Source organism: Petaurus breviceps, unplaced genomic scaffold (genome assembly GCF_028583685.1).
Source record: "Petaurus breviceps papuanus isolate PSGF00001 unplaced genomic scaffold, PetGlider_PUasm1.0 91133, whole genome shotgun sequence".
NCBI lineage: Eukaryota > Metazoa > Chordata > Mammalia > Diprotodontia > Petauridae > Petaurus > Petaurus breviceps.
Window position 1 is genome coordinate 50336838 of NW_027187419.1, and position 16432 is coordinate 50353269.

The 16432-nt window shown below is 41.2% G+C and overlaps 2 protein-coding genes across 3 annotated transcripts in view; one reads left to right on the forward strand and one right to left on the reverse strand.

Annotated features, from left to right (window-relative positions):
• The window catches only part of NCAPD3 (non-SMC condensin II complex subunit D3), a 127030-nt gene extending 115184 nt beyond the window's left edge, over window positions 1–11846 (reverse strand). For both annotated transcript variants that reach the window (XM_069080117.1, XM_069080116.1), the window contains exon 1: window positions 11160–11846. In XM_069080117.1, the coding sequence (XP_068936218.1) occupies window positions 11160–11223 (64 nt within the window). In that variant the 5' untranslated portion in view covers window positions 11224–11846. The remainder of the gene's footprint in view (window positions 1–11159) is intronic.
• A 293-nt stretch (window positions 11847–12139) lies between these two features.
• Window positions 12140–16432, forward strand: part of VPS26B (VPS26 retromer complex component B) — a 33686-nt gene continuing 29393 nt past the window's right edge. Inside the window, exon 1 of the mRNA XM_069080119.1 lies at window positions 12140–12433. Within this exon, the coding sequence (XP_068936220.1) occupies window positions 12211–12433 (223 nt within the window). The 5' untranslated portion in view covers window positions 12140–12210. The remainder of the gene's footprint in view (window positions 12434–16432) is intronic.

Genomic DNA, 16432 nt, shown 5'->3' on the forward strand with positions numbered 1-16432 from the left:
AAACATTGAAAGGAGAATATAAAAATGAATACTATACAAATTAACTTTAGTATACATATTATATATATATATATATATATATATATATATATATATATATATATATATATATATATATATATATGTATATGTGTATGTGGGGAGAGAGAGAGAGTGACAGAATACAAATCTTTAGAAGGGCCAAGTAAGAGATCAAGAAAAATATCAGAGGTAACAGAACATAACAGATATGAGTTCTAGACTTGGAGTAAGAGTTTTAGATTAATGTCTAACACTTACTAAGCTATGTAACCCATGGACAAATCAATTATCTTCTCAACCTCAATTTTCTCATCTGTAAAATGGAATACCACCTGTAGTACTCTACTTCACATTATTACTGTAAGTCTCAAATGAGATAACTTATGTAAAGACCTTCAGAAATCTCAAAGCACTATCTAAATGTCAGTTATTGCTAACATTGTTTTCTTTTCTACATAAATAATTCAGATTATATAATTTTATGGCAAATACCACACAGAGATAGTGTATTAAATCAGCAGCAGATAGGGCAGCTAGGTGACACAGTGAAGAGAGCACCGGCCCTGGAGTCAGGAAGACCTGAGTTCAAATCCAGCCTCAAACATTTAACACAAAAACTAACCATTTGACCTGGGGCAAGTCACTTAACCCTAATTGCCCTCTAAAAAGCACAAAAAAATCAGCAGCAGATGCAAAGATGTTGCAAAAAGTTCAAAGTGTTCTACATTTATGAGGTTCTTCAGTTGTTCAAGCCTTCTGTCATTTCCTCAGGGTAATTCCCTTCACAAATATAAATCACAACCTTTCTATGTCTTAAGTGACAGTGGAGAACGCTGACATTTCTGCTATATACATGAAACCCAATGGAAATTATAATTAAATAAATGGAAGGCTGCACATAAATTCTACTTGAAAAAGTACATAAATGAGATGAGATGAAATTATATATTCAAAGGCAACAGATACATCATTTACTAGGACACTTGGTATTTGCAAAAAAGCCATCAGCAAGGTAACTAAATGCATATTATGTGCTTACCTCCACTGCAGGGAATGGGGACATGAAGAAATCTTACAAAATATTCAGTATCTTTCACATTAAGTCAACATCTTTCCTTATATTTGGTGACTTCAAAGCAAAAGTAGGCATAAAGGAATGAAGAATATGTTGGGAAATAAGGTTTAGCAATAAGGAATTACTAATAAGAAAGCCAGACTACACATAACCCTCACAACTTGTGTGTGTGTGTGTGTGTGTCTCACATATACTTTCTCCAAGAAGAGTCAGAAAGTTCAAAGTTCACAGGACCTGGCTGGTACTAAATAACATCACTCCCACCCCCACCCCCCCACCGCCAAATTAAAGCAATTAAACATTAAGACAAGACTGAACTAGTTAACAACTAGATAAACTACCTAGTTAAAAGATCATAAGGGAACAAATTTGGAGCTGGAAAGGACCCTAGAGGTCCTTTAGTCCAATTCCTCATTTTAAGAATGAGAAAGTGATGGCCAAGAGATGTTAAGTGACGTGCCCAAGGTCACACAGGTAGTGACAATGGCTTCCTAGTAATTACAAGAATAAGATACTCCCTTCTAGTAGCTCTAGCCCCTATACCAGCTGCCTCTAATAATAAGGTTGGAAAGACAGGCTAGGACCAGGTGGTAAAGGGCTTTAAAAGCCTAACAAAGGATTTCACTGAATCTCTAGTTTGTTTCAATGTGCCACTTTCTACATTAAACATTGCCACTTGTCCCCAAAGTGCTAGCTAGTGCCTTCCCCCAAAATTATCTTTTATCTGTTCTGTATATATTTTATATATGTGTATATATCTGTGCTAGGCACTTAGAGGAAAGGAATAGCAGGAGAGAAAAATACAAGTCTTTGACCTTGCAGAGTTTCCAGTCTAGCCCAAGAAGAAAACCTGTATACACAGGGTATTCCAAAATCTGAAGTTATTAGGACTTAGTGATTTGCCCTAGGTCACATTGCTAGTCTCTGAGTCCAGATTTGAACCCAAGAAGATGAGTCTTTTTGACTGCAGACCAGGCACTCTATTCACTGGGCCACTTAACCCCCTACAATACTATTAAGTGCTTACTATATGCACTAATATTGTAAGTTAGCACTGTGCTAAGATCATACTCTAATGAGGGAGACAAGCAAACAAAAATGTGAAAATAAGCTATACAAATAAATAGGAAATAATTAAAAGAGAGAAAGGCACTAGAGTTAAATGGGGTTGGAAATACTTGATTTTTGCTAGGATTTAAAGGAATCTAGTGGGGGAGAGCAAGTCATTTTAACTGTTTGTCTCAGTTACCTCATCCGCAGTATGAGCTAGAGGAGGAAATAGCAAACTACTCTAGTATTTTTGCCAAGAAAACTACAAATGGGGTCACAAAGAGATGGATACCATTTAACAACAACAAATATTCAATGACTAACTACTAAGTAGCAGATAGGATGCCACCTTAGGTCTTCTAATTCCAAATGCAGGCCTTCTTTCCCTATACGACCAGCCTCTTCCTGAGTAGAACTCAATTGTTAATTGTATTAAGATTCAAAACCATGGTACTGATCAGTTATGCTGATTTTTTTCCTCTTCTTTTTATTTCTTTAAAAATACTCTTGAAAAGCAGGACCTCCCTGCTGCTCCCTCTTCCACCTTCCCCAAACCAGGTATAATGGGGACTCTAAACAAACTTTGGAGCTGCAGAACCCACAAAATGAAAGAGAGAAGCTAACCTCCCGCTGAGGACAGCCCAGTGCTCTGGGAGCCAAGCCCAGCCAGTAGACGAGGCTTTAGCCCCAGAGTGGGCCTGAACAGCCCCCAGCTAGAGGGACTCCAGATCAGCAGCAGCTGTGGCTGTTTCCAGATTTATCAACACATAGATGCAAAGGACAAAGTGAGAGGTCAGTGCAGTCTGGATTTTGGGACCCAGTAAATGGGAGTGCTCGGCTTTTGGCCCCGGGGCGAGAAGCCACAGAGACACCGGCACAGCCAGCCATCGGCATGTGGCAGCTTCAGCTTCTGGCCTGCAGAGTGTAGGGGGAACAAGGGCCAGTCCGAGGGGTAATCGCTCTTGCTTTAACCTGCTTAGATGTGGATTGCATGGATTGCAGCCTAGGGTGGAGGTCCTGGAGTGTGTGTCCGGCTTGCCAGAGTGCATGGACACCTCAGAGAGGGCACCCATCTAATACCTCCAGCAGCTGAGAAAACCCCAGCATTTGGGAGGAAAGCTGCCCTGTCTGGAGGCAGAGTCCTACTGTGGCAAAAAGCGCAGGGGTCAAGTGACTGAGGAGCGATGTGATCAGGCAAAGGAAACAAAGCAGACAGAAGATTCCAACATTAGACTTCTATTTTGGGGACAAAAAGGAGCAAAGCATGAAACAGGAGGAAGACAGTGAAGTCAGAACTCCTGCACCAAAAGCTTCAAAGGAAAATACGAGCTGGTTACAGGCCATAGAGGACCTTAAGAAGCAGATAAGACAAGTGGAGGAAAAACTGGGAAGAGAAATGAGAACGATGCAAGAAAATTACGAAATGAGAGTCAACAGCCTAACTGAGCAAAATAACACCTTAAAAAACAGACTAACACAAATGGCAAAAGAGGGTCAAAAAGGCAATGAGGATAAGAATGCCTTAAAAAGCCAAATTTGCCAGATGGAAAAAGAATCTCAAAAGCTCAATGAGAAAAATTATTGCTTCAAAATTAGACTTGAGCAAATGGAAGCTAATGACTTTATGAGAAATCAAGATGCTGTTAAACAGATCGAAAACAAATGAAAGAATAGAAGGCAATGTGAAATATCTCATGGGAAAAACCACTGACCTGGAAAATAGATCCAGGAGAGATAATTTAAAAATTATTGGACTACCTGAAAGCCATGATCAAAGTAAGAAACTAGAAATCATCCTCGAGGAAGTTCTAAAAGAAAACTGCCCTGATGTTTTAGAACCAGAGGGAAAAATAGAGGTTGAAAGAATCCACTGATCACCTCCTGAAAAATATCCCAAAAAGAAAACTCCTAGAAATATTTTAGCCAGGTTCAAGAATTCCCAGATTAAGGAGAGAATATTACAAGAAGCCAGGAAGAAACAATTTGAATATTGTGGAAACACAATCAGGATAACCCAGGATCTGACAGCTTCTACATTGAGGGACTGAAGGGCTTGGAATATGATATTCTGGAGGTCAAAGGAGCTGGGATTTTAACCAAGAATCACTTACCCAGCAGAACTGAGTATCATGTTCCAGGGGAAAAATATGGTCATTCAGTGGAATAGAGGACTTTCAAGCATTTTTGCTGAAAAAACCAGAGTTGAACAGAAAATTTGACATTCAGATACAAGGAGCAAGAGAAGCATGAAAAGGTAAACAGGGAAAAGGAACCATAAGGAACTTATCAAAGTTGAACTATTAACATTTCTACATGGAAAAACAATCATTGTAACTGATGAAACTTTTCTCAGTAGTTGAAGGGAATAGAAATATGTGTGTGTGTGTGTGTGTCTATATATGAGGGTATATGGGCATATGAATACATATGTGAATGTGTGTATATATGTTTACTATCTCATATAGAAGAGGCAAGGGAAAATGGTTACAATGGAGGGGAAGAATAGGAAGGCAAAAGGGAATGGGTCAACCTTATTTCCATTGAATTTGGCTTGAAGAGGGAATGAAATACACACTAAATAGGGTATCTCACCCTCCAGAAGAGTAGGGAGGGAAGGGGAGGAGAGGGAGGATGATGGAAGTGAGGGCAGGCTGGCAGGGAGGGAAGTTGGAAGCACCCACTTTTGAAAAGGGTTGGGATCAAAGTAGAGAACAGAACAAGTGGGAGCTGGGATAGGAGGGAGGGAAATATAGTCAGTCTTTTACAATATATCTCCTATGTTATTGTTTTGCATTAGCCACACATGTACAACCTATACTGAACTGCTTATCTTCCCAGTAAGGGTGGGTGACAAGGGAGGAAGGGAATGAATCTGGAATCCAAAGTTTTAAAATTAAATATTCAAATATATACTATTATTTATACCATTTTATATATAATTGGGAAATAAGATATACAGGCACTGGGGCATAGAGATCCAACATAGAAAAGTTGAAAGGGGTATGGGAGAAAATATGGAAGAGAGCAGATTGGAGGAGGGGATATCCTGTGGGACTGCTATTTTGGGGTGGTGGGTAGGGGAAAAACAGGGAGAAAATTTGTGACTCAAAATCTGGCGGAAATGAATGCTGTAAATCAGAAGTTAATAAAACATTTGAAAAAAAAATGGGTGGGATTTGAAAAGGGCAAAATGAGAGAGATCTTTCCAAGAAAGGAAGGGAAGAAAAGAATAAGAATTAACAGTGCTAGCAAAGACAGTCAAACAGGAATGAAATGGGAATAGGGAAGAAACCAGCCTACCTGGACAAGAGGATTCTTGCTGCAGAATAAATAGGAGATAAAACTGTGGCAGATTGCAAAGGGCCTTAAATCTCTTGAATATCATATCTAGAATGTGCTTCTCTCTTCCTCCATTATTTTCCCTCTTTTCTTTCTTTTTATTGTCACTTTCTGCCTTCATCCAACTTAGGCCCATTAGTAGCACCCAGGCATACTCAGACACTCAGCACAAAGCATTTGACCCCAGCTGATTATCCTACAAAAGATGAAACCTTCATTTTTTCAAGTTAAGCCAACCTTCTATCCTTTACCTAAAATCAAGCACATGTGAATGCAAATCTTCTAACCCATTAGAATTATTTGTGGATTTTCCTTACAATACTTAAATTATATAAGGTTATAGTTCTTATTTATATAGTAAGTTGATTCTCCCCAGACATTTTTCTTGAAATATTATTACAGCTATAACAGTGAAAAGGTCTGCTGATGTAATATAAAAATGAGCTTTATCTCCATATAGTTCAAGAACAATAACTTCTGACAGTACTTTGTGAGATTTCAGGCTTCAAAATAAAACAAAGACAGGCTTAAGCAAGTGGACAAAACAATAAATAAAACTTAGAAATACTCATTAAAATAGTGAACTGAAATTTATATTAGAATTAGAATACTCATACTAAAAATGTTATTTCATAGAAACAATACAGAGACAAATATATGTGTGTATATACATCTTATATGCTATCAGAAAATGAATGTATGACTGGGTTTTTTGTATAAATATCTTGTCTTTTTTTAAGTCTATAAAATGTGTGTAAGTCAAAAAAATAAAAATAAAAATACTCTTTGTGTGGAGAGGATATGGAAAAATTGGAACACTAATGCATTGTTGGTGGAGTTGTGAACTGATGCAGCCATTCTGGAGAGAAATCTGGAGCTATGACCAAAGGACTATAGATAAGTACATACCGGGCGGCTGGGTGGCACAGTGAATAGAACACTGGCCCTGGAGTCAGGAGGACCTGGGTTTAAGTTGGGCCTCAGATAATTAACACACAGACAAAAAAAACCTAGCCATGTGACCTTGCACAAGTCACTTGGTCCCAACTGCCCTCCAAAAAAAAGAAAAAAAAGTGCATACCCTTTGACCCAGCAATACCAATTCTAGGGTTATATCCCAAAGAGATCAGAGAAGTGAGATGAGGACCTGTATGCACAAAAATATTTATAGCGGCTCTTTCAGTGGTGGCAAAGAATTGGAAAACAAGGGGATGCCCATCAACTTCAGAATGGCTGAACAAGTGGTGGTATATGAATGTAATGGAATACTACTGTGTTATAAGAAATGAAGAGCAGACTGACTTTACAATAACTTAGAGAGACTTATATAAACTGATGCTGAGCAAGAAGAGTAGAACCAGGAGAAATCTCTACACAATCACAGACACATCGTATGTGTGATGACTAACTTCAATAGACTGGGTCCCTCTCAGCAATGTAAGGTTATAAGACAACTCCAAAAGACTCATGATTGAAAGAGATACTCACATCCAGAGAAAGAGATGCAGAGTCTGAATGCAGAGTGCAACAAACTACTTGCTCTCTTTCTTTTTCTTGTTTTGTTGTTTCCTCTTTCCCACTGATCATTCCATCAGTTATAATCCTTCTGTACAACCTGACTAATTATTAAGGTAAAGATATTTGTAGATCCTATATTTGAGTACATGCTCCCATGATGAGGGGGAGAAGAGAGGGAGGGGCAAAAATTTGAAACTCAAGGGACTGTGGAACTGAATGCTGTAAACTAAAAGTAAATAAATAAATAAAAAAATACTCTGTGGGTTTTGCCTGACTTCAATGTATATTCTCTATAAAATGGTTTGCCTACTCCAGGAGGGAAAAAATTTGGAACTCAAAATTTTTTTGAAAAAGAATGTTAAAACATTTTACATGGTTGGGGGGTAGTCAAGATGGCAGAGTAGAAACAGGACTTCCATGGGGCTCTGGCTCTCACCTCCTCCAATTCATGTAAAAGGTGATTCTGAAGAAACGTTGGAGCTATAGAACCTGCAAAATGACACGGAGAAGCTAATCTCCCACTGAGTATAGCCCAGTGAGCCCCCAGCAAGCAGCCAATGCAGCACTCTGAGAGCAAACCCCACCTCCCCACCCCCCCAGCCAGAGGTTTTAGCCCCAAGGCAGGCATGACCAGCCACTAGCTGGAGGGACTTCAGATTACCAGCAGCTGTGGCACTTTCCAAAATTATCAACACATAAATGCTAAGGACATAGTGAGAGGTCAATGCAGTGTGGACTTTGAGATCAAATAGTTCAGTGTGTGGGAGGCCTCTGCCCCCAGGGCGAGAAGTGGCTGAGGAGCCACAGCCCTTGCAGATGCAGCCACACAGCAGCTTCAGCTCCTGGTCTGCAGTATGCAGGGAGACCAAGAAACCAGTCTGAGGGGTAATTGCTCTTGCTTTAACCTGCTTGGATCTGGATTGCTATCTAGGGTGGAGGTCCTGGGGTGTGCAACCAGCTTGCCAGAGTGTGTGGAGGCTTCACAGAGGGCACCCAACTAATACCTTCGGCAGCTGCAAAAATCCCAGCAATTGAGATAAAGCTTCCCCCTCTTGTAGCAGAGTCCTACTGTGGCAAAAAGCTCAAAACTCAAGTAATTGAGTAGCAACATGAGCAAGCAAAGGAAGCAAAGCAAGCAGAGCAACCCAACTTTACACTCCTATTTTGGGGACAAAAAAGATCAAAGCATGGAACAGGAGGAAGACAGTGAAGTCAGAACTCCTGTACCAAAAGCTTCAAAGGAAAATACAAGCTGGTTACAGGCTATAGAGGACCTTAACAAGGATTTTGAAAATCAAATAAGAGAAGTGGAGGAAAAATTGGGAAGATAAATGAGAACAATGCAAGAAAATTATGAAATGAGAGTCAACAACCTGACTGAAGAAAATAACACCTTAAAAAACAGACTAACTCAAATGGCAAAAGAGGCTCAAAAAGGCAATGAGGAGAATGCCTTAAAAAAAACAAATTTGCCAGATGGAAAAAGAATCTCAAAAGCTCACTGAAGAGAATCATTCTTTCAGAATTAGATTGCAGCAAATGGAAGCTAGTAACTTTATGAGAAATCAAGATACTATTAAACAGATACAAACAAATGAAAAAATAGAAGGCAATGTGAAATATCTCATTGGGAAAACCATTGACCTGGAAAATAGATCCCGGAGATATAATTTTAAAACTACTGGACTACCTGAAAGCCATGATCAAAAAAAGAACCTAGAAATCATCCTTCAAAAAATTCTCAAGGAAAATTGCCCTGATGTTTTAGAACCAGAGGGCAAAATAAAGGTTGAAAGAATCCACCGATCACTTCCTGGAAAAGATCCCAAAAAGAAAACTCCTAGGAATATTATAGCCATGTTCCGGACTTCCCAGATCATGGAGAAAATATTACAAGCAGCCAGGAAGAAACAATTTGAATATTATGGAAACACAATCAGAATAACCCAGGATCTGGCAGCTTCTACATTGAGGGATTGAAGGGCTTGGAATATGATATTCTGGAGGTCAAAGGAGCTGGGATTTTAACCAAGAATCACTTACCCAGCAGAACTGAGTATCATGTTCCAGGGGAAAATATGGTCATTCAGTGGAATAGAGGACTTTCAAGAATTCTTGATGAAAAAACCAGAGTTGAATAGAAAATTTGACATTCAGATACAAGAAGCATGAGAAGGTAAACAGGGAAAAGAAATCATAAGGAACTTATCAAAGTTGAACTATTTACATCCCCTCATGGAAAAAGGATAATTGTAACTGATGAAACTTTTCTCAGTATCAGAACAGATGAAGGGAATAGAAATGTGTGTGTATGTATATATGTATATAGTCATACATATATGTCTATATATGAGGGTATATGGGCATATGAATACATATGTGAGTGTGTGTATATATGTGTACAGGTATACATAGATAAAGGGCACAGGACCAATTGAATAGAAAAGGATGGTACTTAAAAGGTGAAATTAAGAGGTGATAGAGGAATATAATGAGAGGAGATGGGGAGAGAGAATGGGGTAAACTATCTCATACAGAAGGGACAAGGGAAAACTGTTACAAGGGAGGGGAAGAATAGGAAGGCAAAAGGGAATGGGTCAACTTTATTCTCATTGAATTTGGCTTAGGGAGGGAATGACATACACACTAAATAGGGTGTCTCACCCCACAGGTGAATAGGGGGGAAGGAGATGAGAGGGGGGATGATGGAAGAGAGGACAGGCTGGGGGGGAGGGAAGTTGGAAGCACCCACTTTTGGAAAGGGACAGGATCAAAGTAGAGAATAGCACAAGTGGGAGGTGGGATAGGAGGGAGGGAAATATAGTCAGTCTTTTGCAATATATCCACTATGGAAATGTTTTGCATAGCTACACATATACAACCTATACTGAATTGCTTATCTTCCCAGTAAGGGTGGGTGACAAGGGAGGAAGGGAATGAATCTGGAACTCAAAGTTTTAAAAATCAAATGTTTAAAATATATATACATATGTATGCTATTATTAATATTATTTTACATGTAACTGGGAAATAAGACATACAGGCACTGGGACATAGAGATCCACCAGTCCCTATTGAAAAGCTGGAGGGGGCATGGGGGAAGATATGGGAGACAGCAGATTGGAGGAGGGGATATTTTGGGGTAGTGGGTAGGGAAAAAATGGGGAGAAAATGTGTAACTCAAAACCCTGCAGAAATGAATGATGTAAACTAGAAGTTAATAAAGCATTTGATTAAAAGAAAAAAATATTATAAAAACATTTTACATGCAATTGGGAAATATTTAACGAAATAAATATAATATATTGTGAATAAATAAATAAATATACAATTTGTCATATAAGATAGCTCTCAGAGAGAGGGAAAGGATACTAGGGAAAGTTACAGTGATTTAAAAGAACAAAAAACATCAATAAAAACCTTAAAAAAAAAAAAGAGACAGACCCACAACATAGCATTTCTTTTCAATTGAGATTCACAATCATTCAAAAAAGTTCAGTCTAACAAACAAGACAGAGAAAAATGAGAACAAGAAGTAACTACTGTTTGGACAGAAAAAAGGGCAAAAATAAAAGAGCTGCAAATCATTGGTTCAAACCAGTCATTTCATTAATATCCAGGACGGATGCATATCAGCTACTGTATGCAGCATTAAAAAGTTAAATGATTTACCCAGTCACACAGCTAGTTATGTGTCAGAGGCAGAGTTTTAACTCTTGTCTTTCTAACTCAAAGCCAGGCCTTCAATCCATCATATTATGATGCCTCTTTGAAACAACATATAAGACACGTAGAGAGCAAGAAGTAGTATGACGATGTCAAAGAAATGCATGAACGATCAAGTATATGGGGTGGTCCAAGAGAGAGACAGAACCCGAGTGCTGCAGTAGAACCTCAATAAAAGCTAAGATTTGCAGGAGGGCGTGCAGAGTGAAGACATGAATGGATAGCGATCGGTACCCGAGAAGGGAATGTCCACACGGGAGGGATCTAGACACTCCCAATTTCCCACCTCCCACTCAAGCACCAGGCAACGGGTGAGGACGGGAATTGTCTGCCAATAGCTGGGGATAAGAGGATGGGAGAGTTCCATTCCTTTCTCCGTTCGCCGTCCCGACCCCTACTGGGCCTGCCCTCCCTCTCTGTATTTCCTCACCTATGCTGAGGTCGGAGGGGCACCAGCGGCTGAAGCAGCTTCCGAAGCTCGCTTGCAACGACATGGTCCTGAAGGCTCAGCAGTCTTCTGGTCTACTTTCAAAACTTGTTCTGCGCGCGCTCCGTCCCTTCCACATCAACCAATCACTGCGCAAGGGCCCTTTCCCGCCAGCCAACCACAATACCGGAGGCCTTTCTCCACTGACCAATCCGCGACAGCCCCTGACGCCAGCGCACGGAATGGCGGCAGCCGGAAGGCGACTCCGTAAGGAAGTAATTTAAGGTCAACAGACGATTTCCCTTCTCGTTTTTTTTTTTTAAGCGGGGAAACAATACATTGAGTGACAAACCAAAATTTTCTCCCCCTTCACTTGAGGATGAAAAAGGTTTCCAGGATACCCTAAGTAAAGACAAATGGGAACGGATCACTGTAGCCCTTTGGGTTACGCATGCGCCAGGGGCCTACCCAGTCAGAGCGTATGGAGGTGTTGGCGGGGTGTGCAAACTCTTCGGGGGGAGGGAATTAAAATGGAAGGTGAAATTCAGCACCCCCCAAAGGAGCTACCGTTCCGCTGGGCTGGCAATCCTAATGGAACTCGAAGAAGGCCCCCGAAGTTCCATAAGAACGGAGCCCCGACCTCATTCCGCTACGTTTGCGCAGTGAGCCCAGGGAGGGGAAGAAGGCAGGGGGGAGTACGGGAGGGAGGGTCGGCGCGCATGCGCCTGGAGTCACGCGCGTATCCGGGGCTAGAGACTGGTTCCCCGCACCCAGGACCCCCGCCCCCCTCTGCCGCGTAGCCAGCGAAGCCAAGCCGTGCGTGCCCGGGGCGGAGGCTGGGGGCCGGCTCCTTGGGGGGCTTTGCAGGGAGTGCACCCACCGCGCCGGGGCCCCTCGGCTCCGTGCTGCTCCGGGAGCCGCGGCGGGGACGTTCGCCTGTGCTCGGGGCGTTGCATTCCCACGCCCGCCTCGCCTCGCCCGGGCAGCCCCGCCGCGGGTGCGCCGTCGCCAGCCCCCTGCCCGGGCCAGGCCAGGCCGGCCGGCCGGCGGGGAGATGAGTTTCTTCGGCTTCGGGCAGAGCGCTGAGGTGGAGATCTTGCTGAGCGATGCCGAGAGCAGGAAGCGAGCGGAGCACAAGACGGAGGATGGCAAGAAGGAGAAGTATTTCCTCTTCTACGACGGGGAGACCGTCTCCGGGAAGGTGAGCCTCGCGCTCAAGAACCCCAACAAGCGGCTGGAGCACCAGGGCATCAAGATCGAGTTCATCGGACAGATCGGTGAGTGCGCTCCGACGCCTCTGCAGCCGCCTGCTGGGGCCGGGGGCGGCGAGTGTCACCGACGATGATAAAGAAGCGCTGCCCCACCCCAGACCCCCGGGACTGGGGGCGGAGGGCTGCCCTGGGGGACCGGGGCGGGGGTGGCAGGGCCTTGCCTTGGCTAAAGACTCACAGCCCCCCACGGTCGTCGTTCCTGCCCGAAATGACACCGCAAGAAGAGGGGGAGGATGGTGGGTTGGGGTGGTTTGAGGGTGGAGGGAAGTGGGGAGGGGTTGACGTTAATAACTATGACAACAGCACCTGATTTCTGTAGAGAGGGGGAAGGAATTTTCACATGCATTATCTCATTTAATCCTAGCTGCCACCCCGTGAAGAACAGAGCAGGTGGTCCCCCATTTTACAGATGAGGAAACTGAGGCCCAGAGAAGTTAAGTGAATGGTCTAAGGTTACTGTAGCTAATACAGGCAGATCTGGGAATCCAGATATAGATCTTCACACCTCCAAAGTTCAAAAATTCTTTCTGTCTTAACCAGGCCTCTTGTCTGGTCATGGGGGTGGCAGGTGGAGGGAAGTGGGGAGATAGCAAGGAGAAAAGGTGGGCAGGTTTAGGGGGGAATTGTTTCACTGTTGTGACCAGGTTTATATATCTTGTACCTGGAAAATCTCCAGTCCTTTCTCCAAATTGCAGCCAAGCTCTTTTCGTGGTCATGATTTAACATACTCTGACCATTGTCAGTAGCTTTGGGCTCTTTGTACCTGGAAAATCTCAGTCCTTTTCCCAAACTGCAGCCAAGCTCTTTTCATGGTCTTGATTTAACATACTCTGACCTTGTCAGTAGCTTTGGGCTCTTGATTCCTAATGTAACCCCTTTTCTGTCTCTGGTCTCTCCTTGTGTGCATCTATACTACTGAGTCCTAGAGGAAAGGCAGCACCATTCTCTGACCCTCAGTGGATAGCACAGGGCTTATATCATCTGTCAGAATGGAAAGAAAGCTGCTCATTAATTTCCTCTTCTTATTAACCTTCCTTTTGAGCTGCTTGTTTATCGAAAAGATTTTCTGGAGATAGAAGGGTGTATGTCTGTGTGTGTATCTTTTTTTTTTCAAGCCTCAAATTGTCTTCTTTGCATTTTTTAGAAGAGATTATAACATCTGTATAAAAGGATTCATTATTCATTTAATGACAATGAAATGATGTTTTTAAAGCCACAATTATATATCACAATTTCACAACAGTCTGTCAACTCTCAGCAAATAATAACAATGACAATAACCATAGTAATATCAAAGTAGCTTTGGAACATGCCAGTAAAGGCCAAATTGTCTTGGATTCTGAATCTCACCATTCTCTTTGCTTACCCCACCTTCAGGTGTTCCTGAAATAAACTCTTTATTATTAGGTCAAGGACTGGATTCATAAGAATTACCATGTGGTCTAGAGAAGACCTTTGGAGAATCTACAACATATATTTTATCTAGGCCTTTCTCAAAGTATAGTGGATGAATATCATTATCTTCATGTGAGGTCAGCAAGGTTTTATCACCATTTTTGCAGATGAAGAGAAAACTGAAGCACAAGTGGAAAGGTCTCTACTATGTTCCCCTTATCAGCAGAGGCAAAACAGGAAGCCAGATGTCTAACTTTCCTAGTCTAGTACTCAGTCTAAAGCATCTTGCCTCTCTGTGGAAAAAGAAAGTTAAACTAGACTGGGATCAGACTGACCCTATAGGAGTGTTTTTTTGGATGTTGCTGTTTTAAATCATTTATGGAAATTCATTGTACCTTGAAAAGACTCTGAAGAATGAGGTCTGCATCTTTTGATATAGAAAAAACACTCTAGTAATTAAATTAATGTAGGCATTTAGTGGTTGACTTTCTTTAGGTACCTTTTAAGATTTCACGGGTATTTTAAAATATAGACATATGTGTTGCACTAAAATGTTGGGGACACCCAGTTTATATACACATATGAAAAAACAAGGTTCCCCCTCTAACTAGAAGTGATGTTTTAATGGAACTCATGGATCCCTAGGGGTACCTTTCATAGTTCAATGACTAATTATGGACACATTTTGGCTGTGTTTTCACCATCACCTTGGGGACCCACTTGAGTCACCACCACTTGATAAAGAGAAGAGAAAGTTCCCAACTTCAGAAACTCTTGGCAACCCCTTTTCTGGAAGCTTACCATGTGAAAAGGGCCTGAGATTCTGTGATTCTGCCTGACTTATAAGAAAAGGATAGAAGAAGAGTCTGTATACTATACTTTAATGGTTTGGGATCTAATTTTTGATTTTCAAGACATCATTATGGCTGTTTCATAGAACCTCAGGAGTTGGAAGCAATCTTCCAAGGTTTCTGATCCATATCTAACTGGGAATCCCTATCTGTAGTATCCTCAATATAGTTAATCTGCCTTCACTTAAAGCTTTAGCGTAAGGAAAGTCACTACCTCCTGAAGTAGCCCATTCTAATTCTGGGTAACTAATTTTTTTTTAACTCAACAATTATAAGTACTATTACACATAGTAATAGCTGCCATTTATATTTATATGGGGCTTTAAGTCGTGCAAAACAGTTTATGTATTTGATTTGATTCCCCACAACAACCTTATGTGGTAGGTGCTATTTTTATCCTGATTTTACAGATGATATATAAGCTATCAGGTTAAATGTTGTAGGAGGCATACAAAGATGAAAGTACAGTTTTCACAATCTGGCTTCAACCTACCTTTCCACCCTTATTCCCCTTTATGCAATGCATATTCCAGCCAAACTGAATTAGTCACCATTTCTTAACCATGTGCACAGCATTGTTAGGAAGTTTTTGTACCATCAAGCTGAAATCTGCCTCTCTGCAGCCTCCATTTATTTCTACTTTGCCTTCCTGGGGACAAGCTGAACATTTTTATCATGACGGCCCTTTTGATGCTTGAGATTAATTTTTAGGTCCCCACTAAGTGTCTTCCCAGTCTCCTGGAGAATTCCCAGTTAGTTACTTTGACTGATCTTGATTGCCCGTCTCTGAATATTCTAGCTCACTCCCTAATATGTAGTACCCACGATTTAACAAAGTAGCCTAGAGACGATCTGACCGTGGTAATAACCTCCCACATTCTGGACACTGTCTTACACTTAATGCCATTTATGATTGTATTAGCTTTTTTGGCCTGCCAGAGAGTACTGATGATTCAATGTCTACTAAAACCTCCGGCTCTTTTTAAACTGGCATAGATACTTGTGAAGTTGATTTTTTTTTAATCAAGTATACAACTTTGCATTTATATTGGTTGGGCCTAGCCACTTCTCGTAGCTTTTCAGGATCTTTTTGGATTCTGATTTTTGCCTTTAATTGTTGGCTGTCACTCCCTGCTTTGTGTCATTTGCACAATTGATAAGCATTTCATCTCTCATATATAAGGTGAGATTTTTAAAATGTGTCAAGTGCAGATCCTAGAACAATGCTTAGAAGCAAGCACTTCTGTAGCCCTCCCTACAAGTCTTACTATTTAGGCCTATTTGTTCAACTAGTTTTAGTTCCACCTAACTGTATTATAACTAACTAGCCCATGTGGTCTCTCTTGACCACAAAAATATTTTTAGACACTAGCAAATGCTTTGACAATTTAGATACTCTGTGTCTTATAACATTCTCCTCACCTAACAGTCTAAATAAGCCTGTTAAAGGAATGAGGTCAGTCTTATATTGCCTGTTCTTAATGACTCTTAATGATCAGTCCTACCATTTTAACTGTCTTTAATAATGCATTCTAAAATTCTGCCTCAAAAACTTCCACTGCTTACACTGATAATTCTTCTTATTGAATACTTCTTGGTTGTCTGAGCATTGTGGGCTGAGTTAACTGAGGCCTTGTATAAAGCAGAGTGTGTTAGCCCTCAGTTTTGTCTATTGTAAAACAAGTAGTCTCCAGTCGAAATTACTTGTGATAAGAAAAGGGAGGAGTCATGGAAGCAATGCAGACTAGTATGGTCTAAA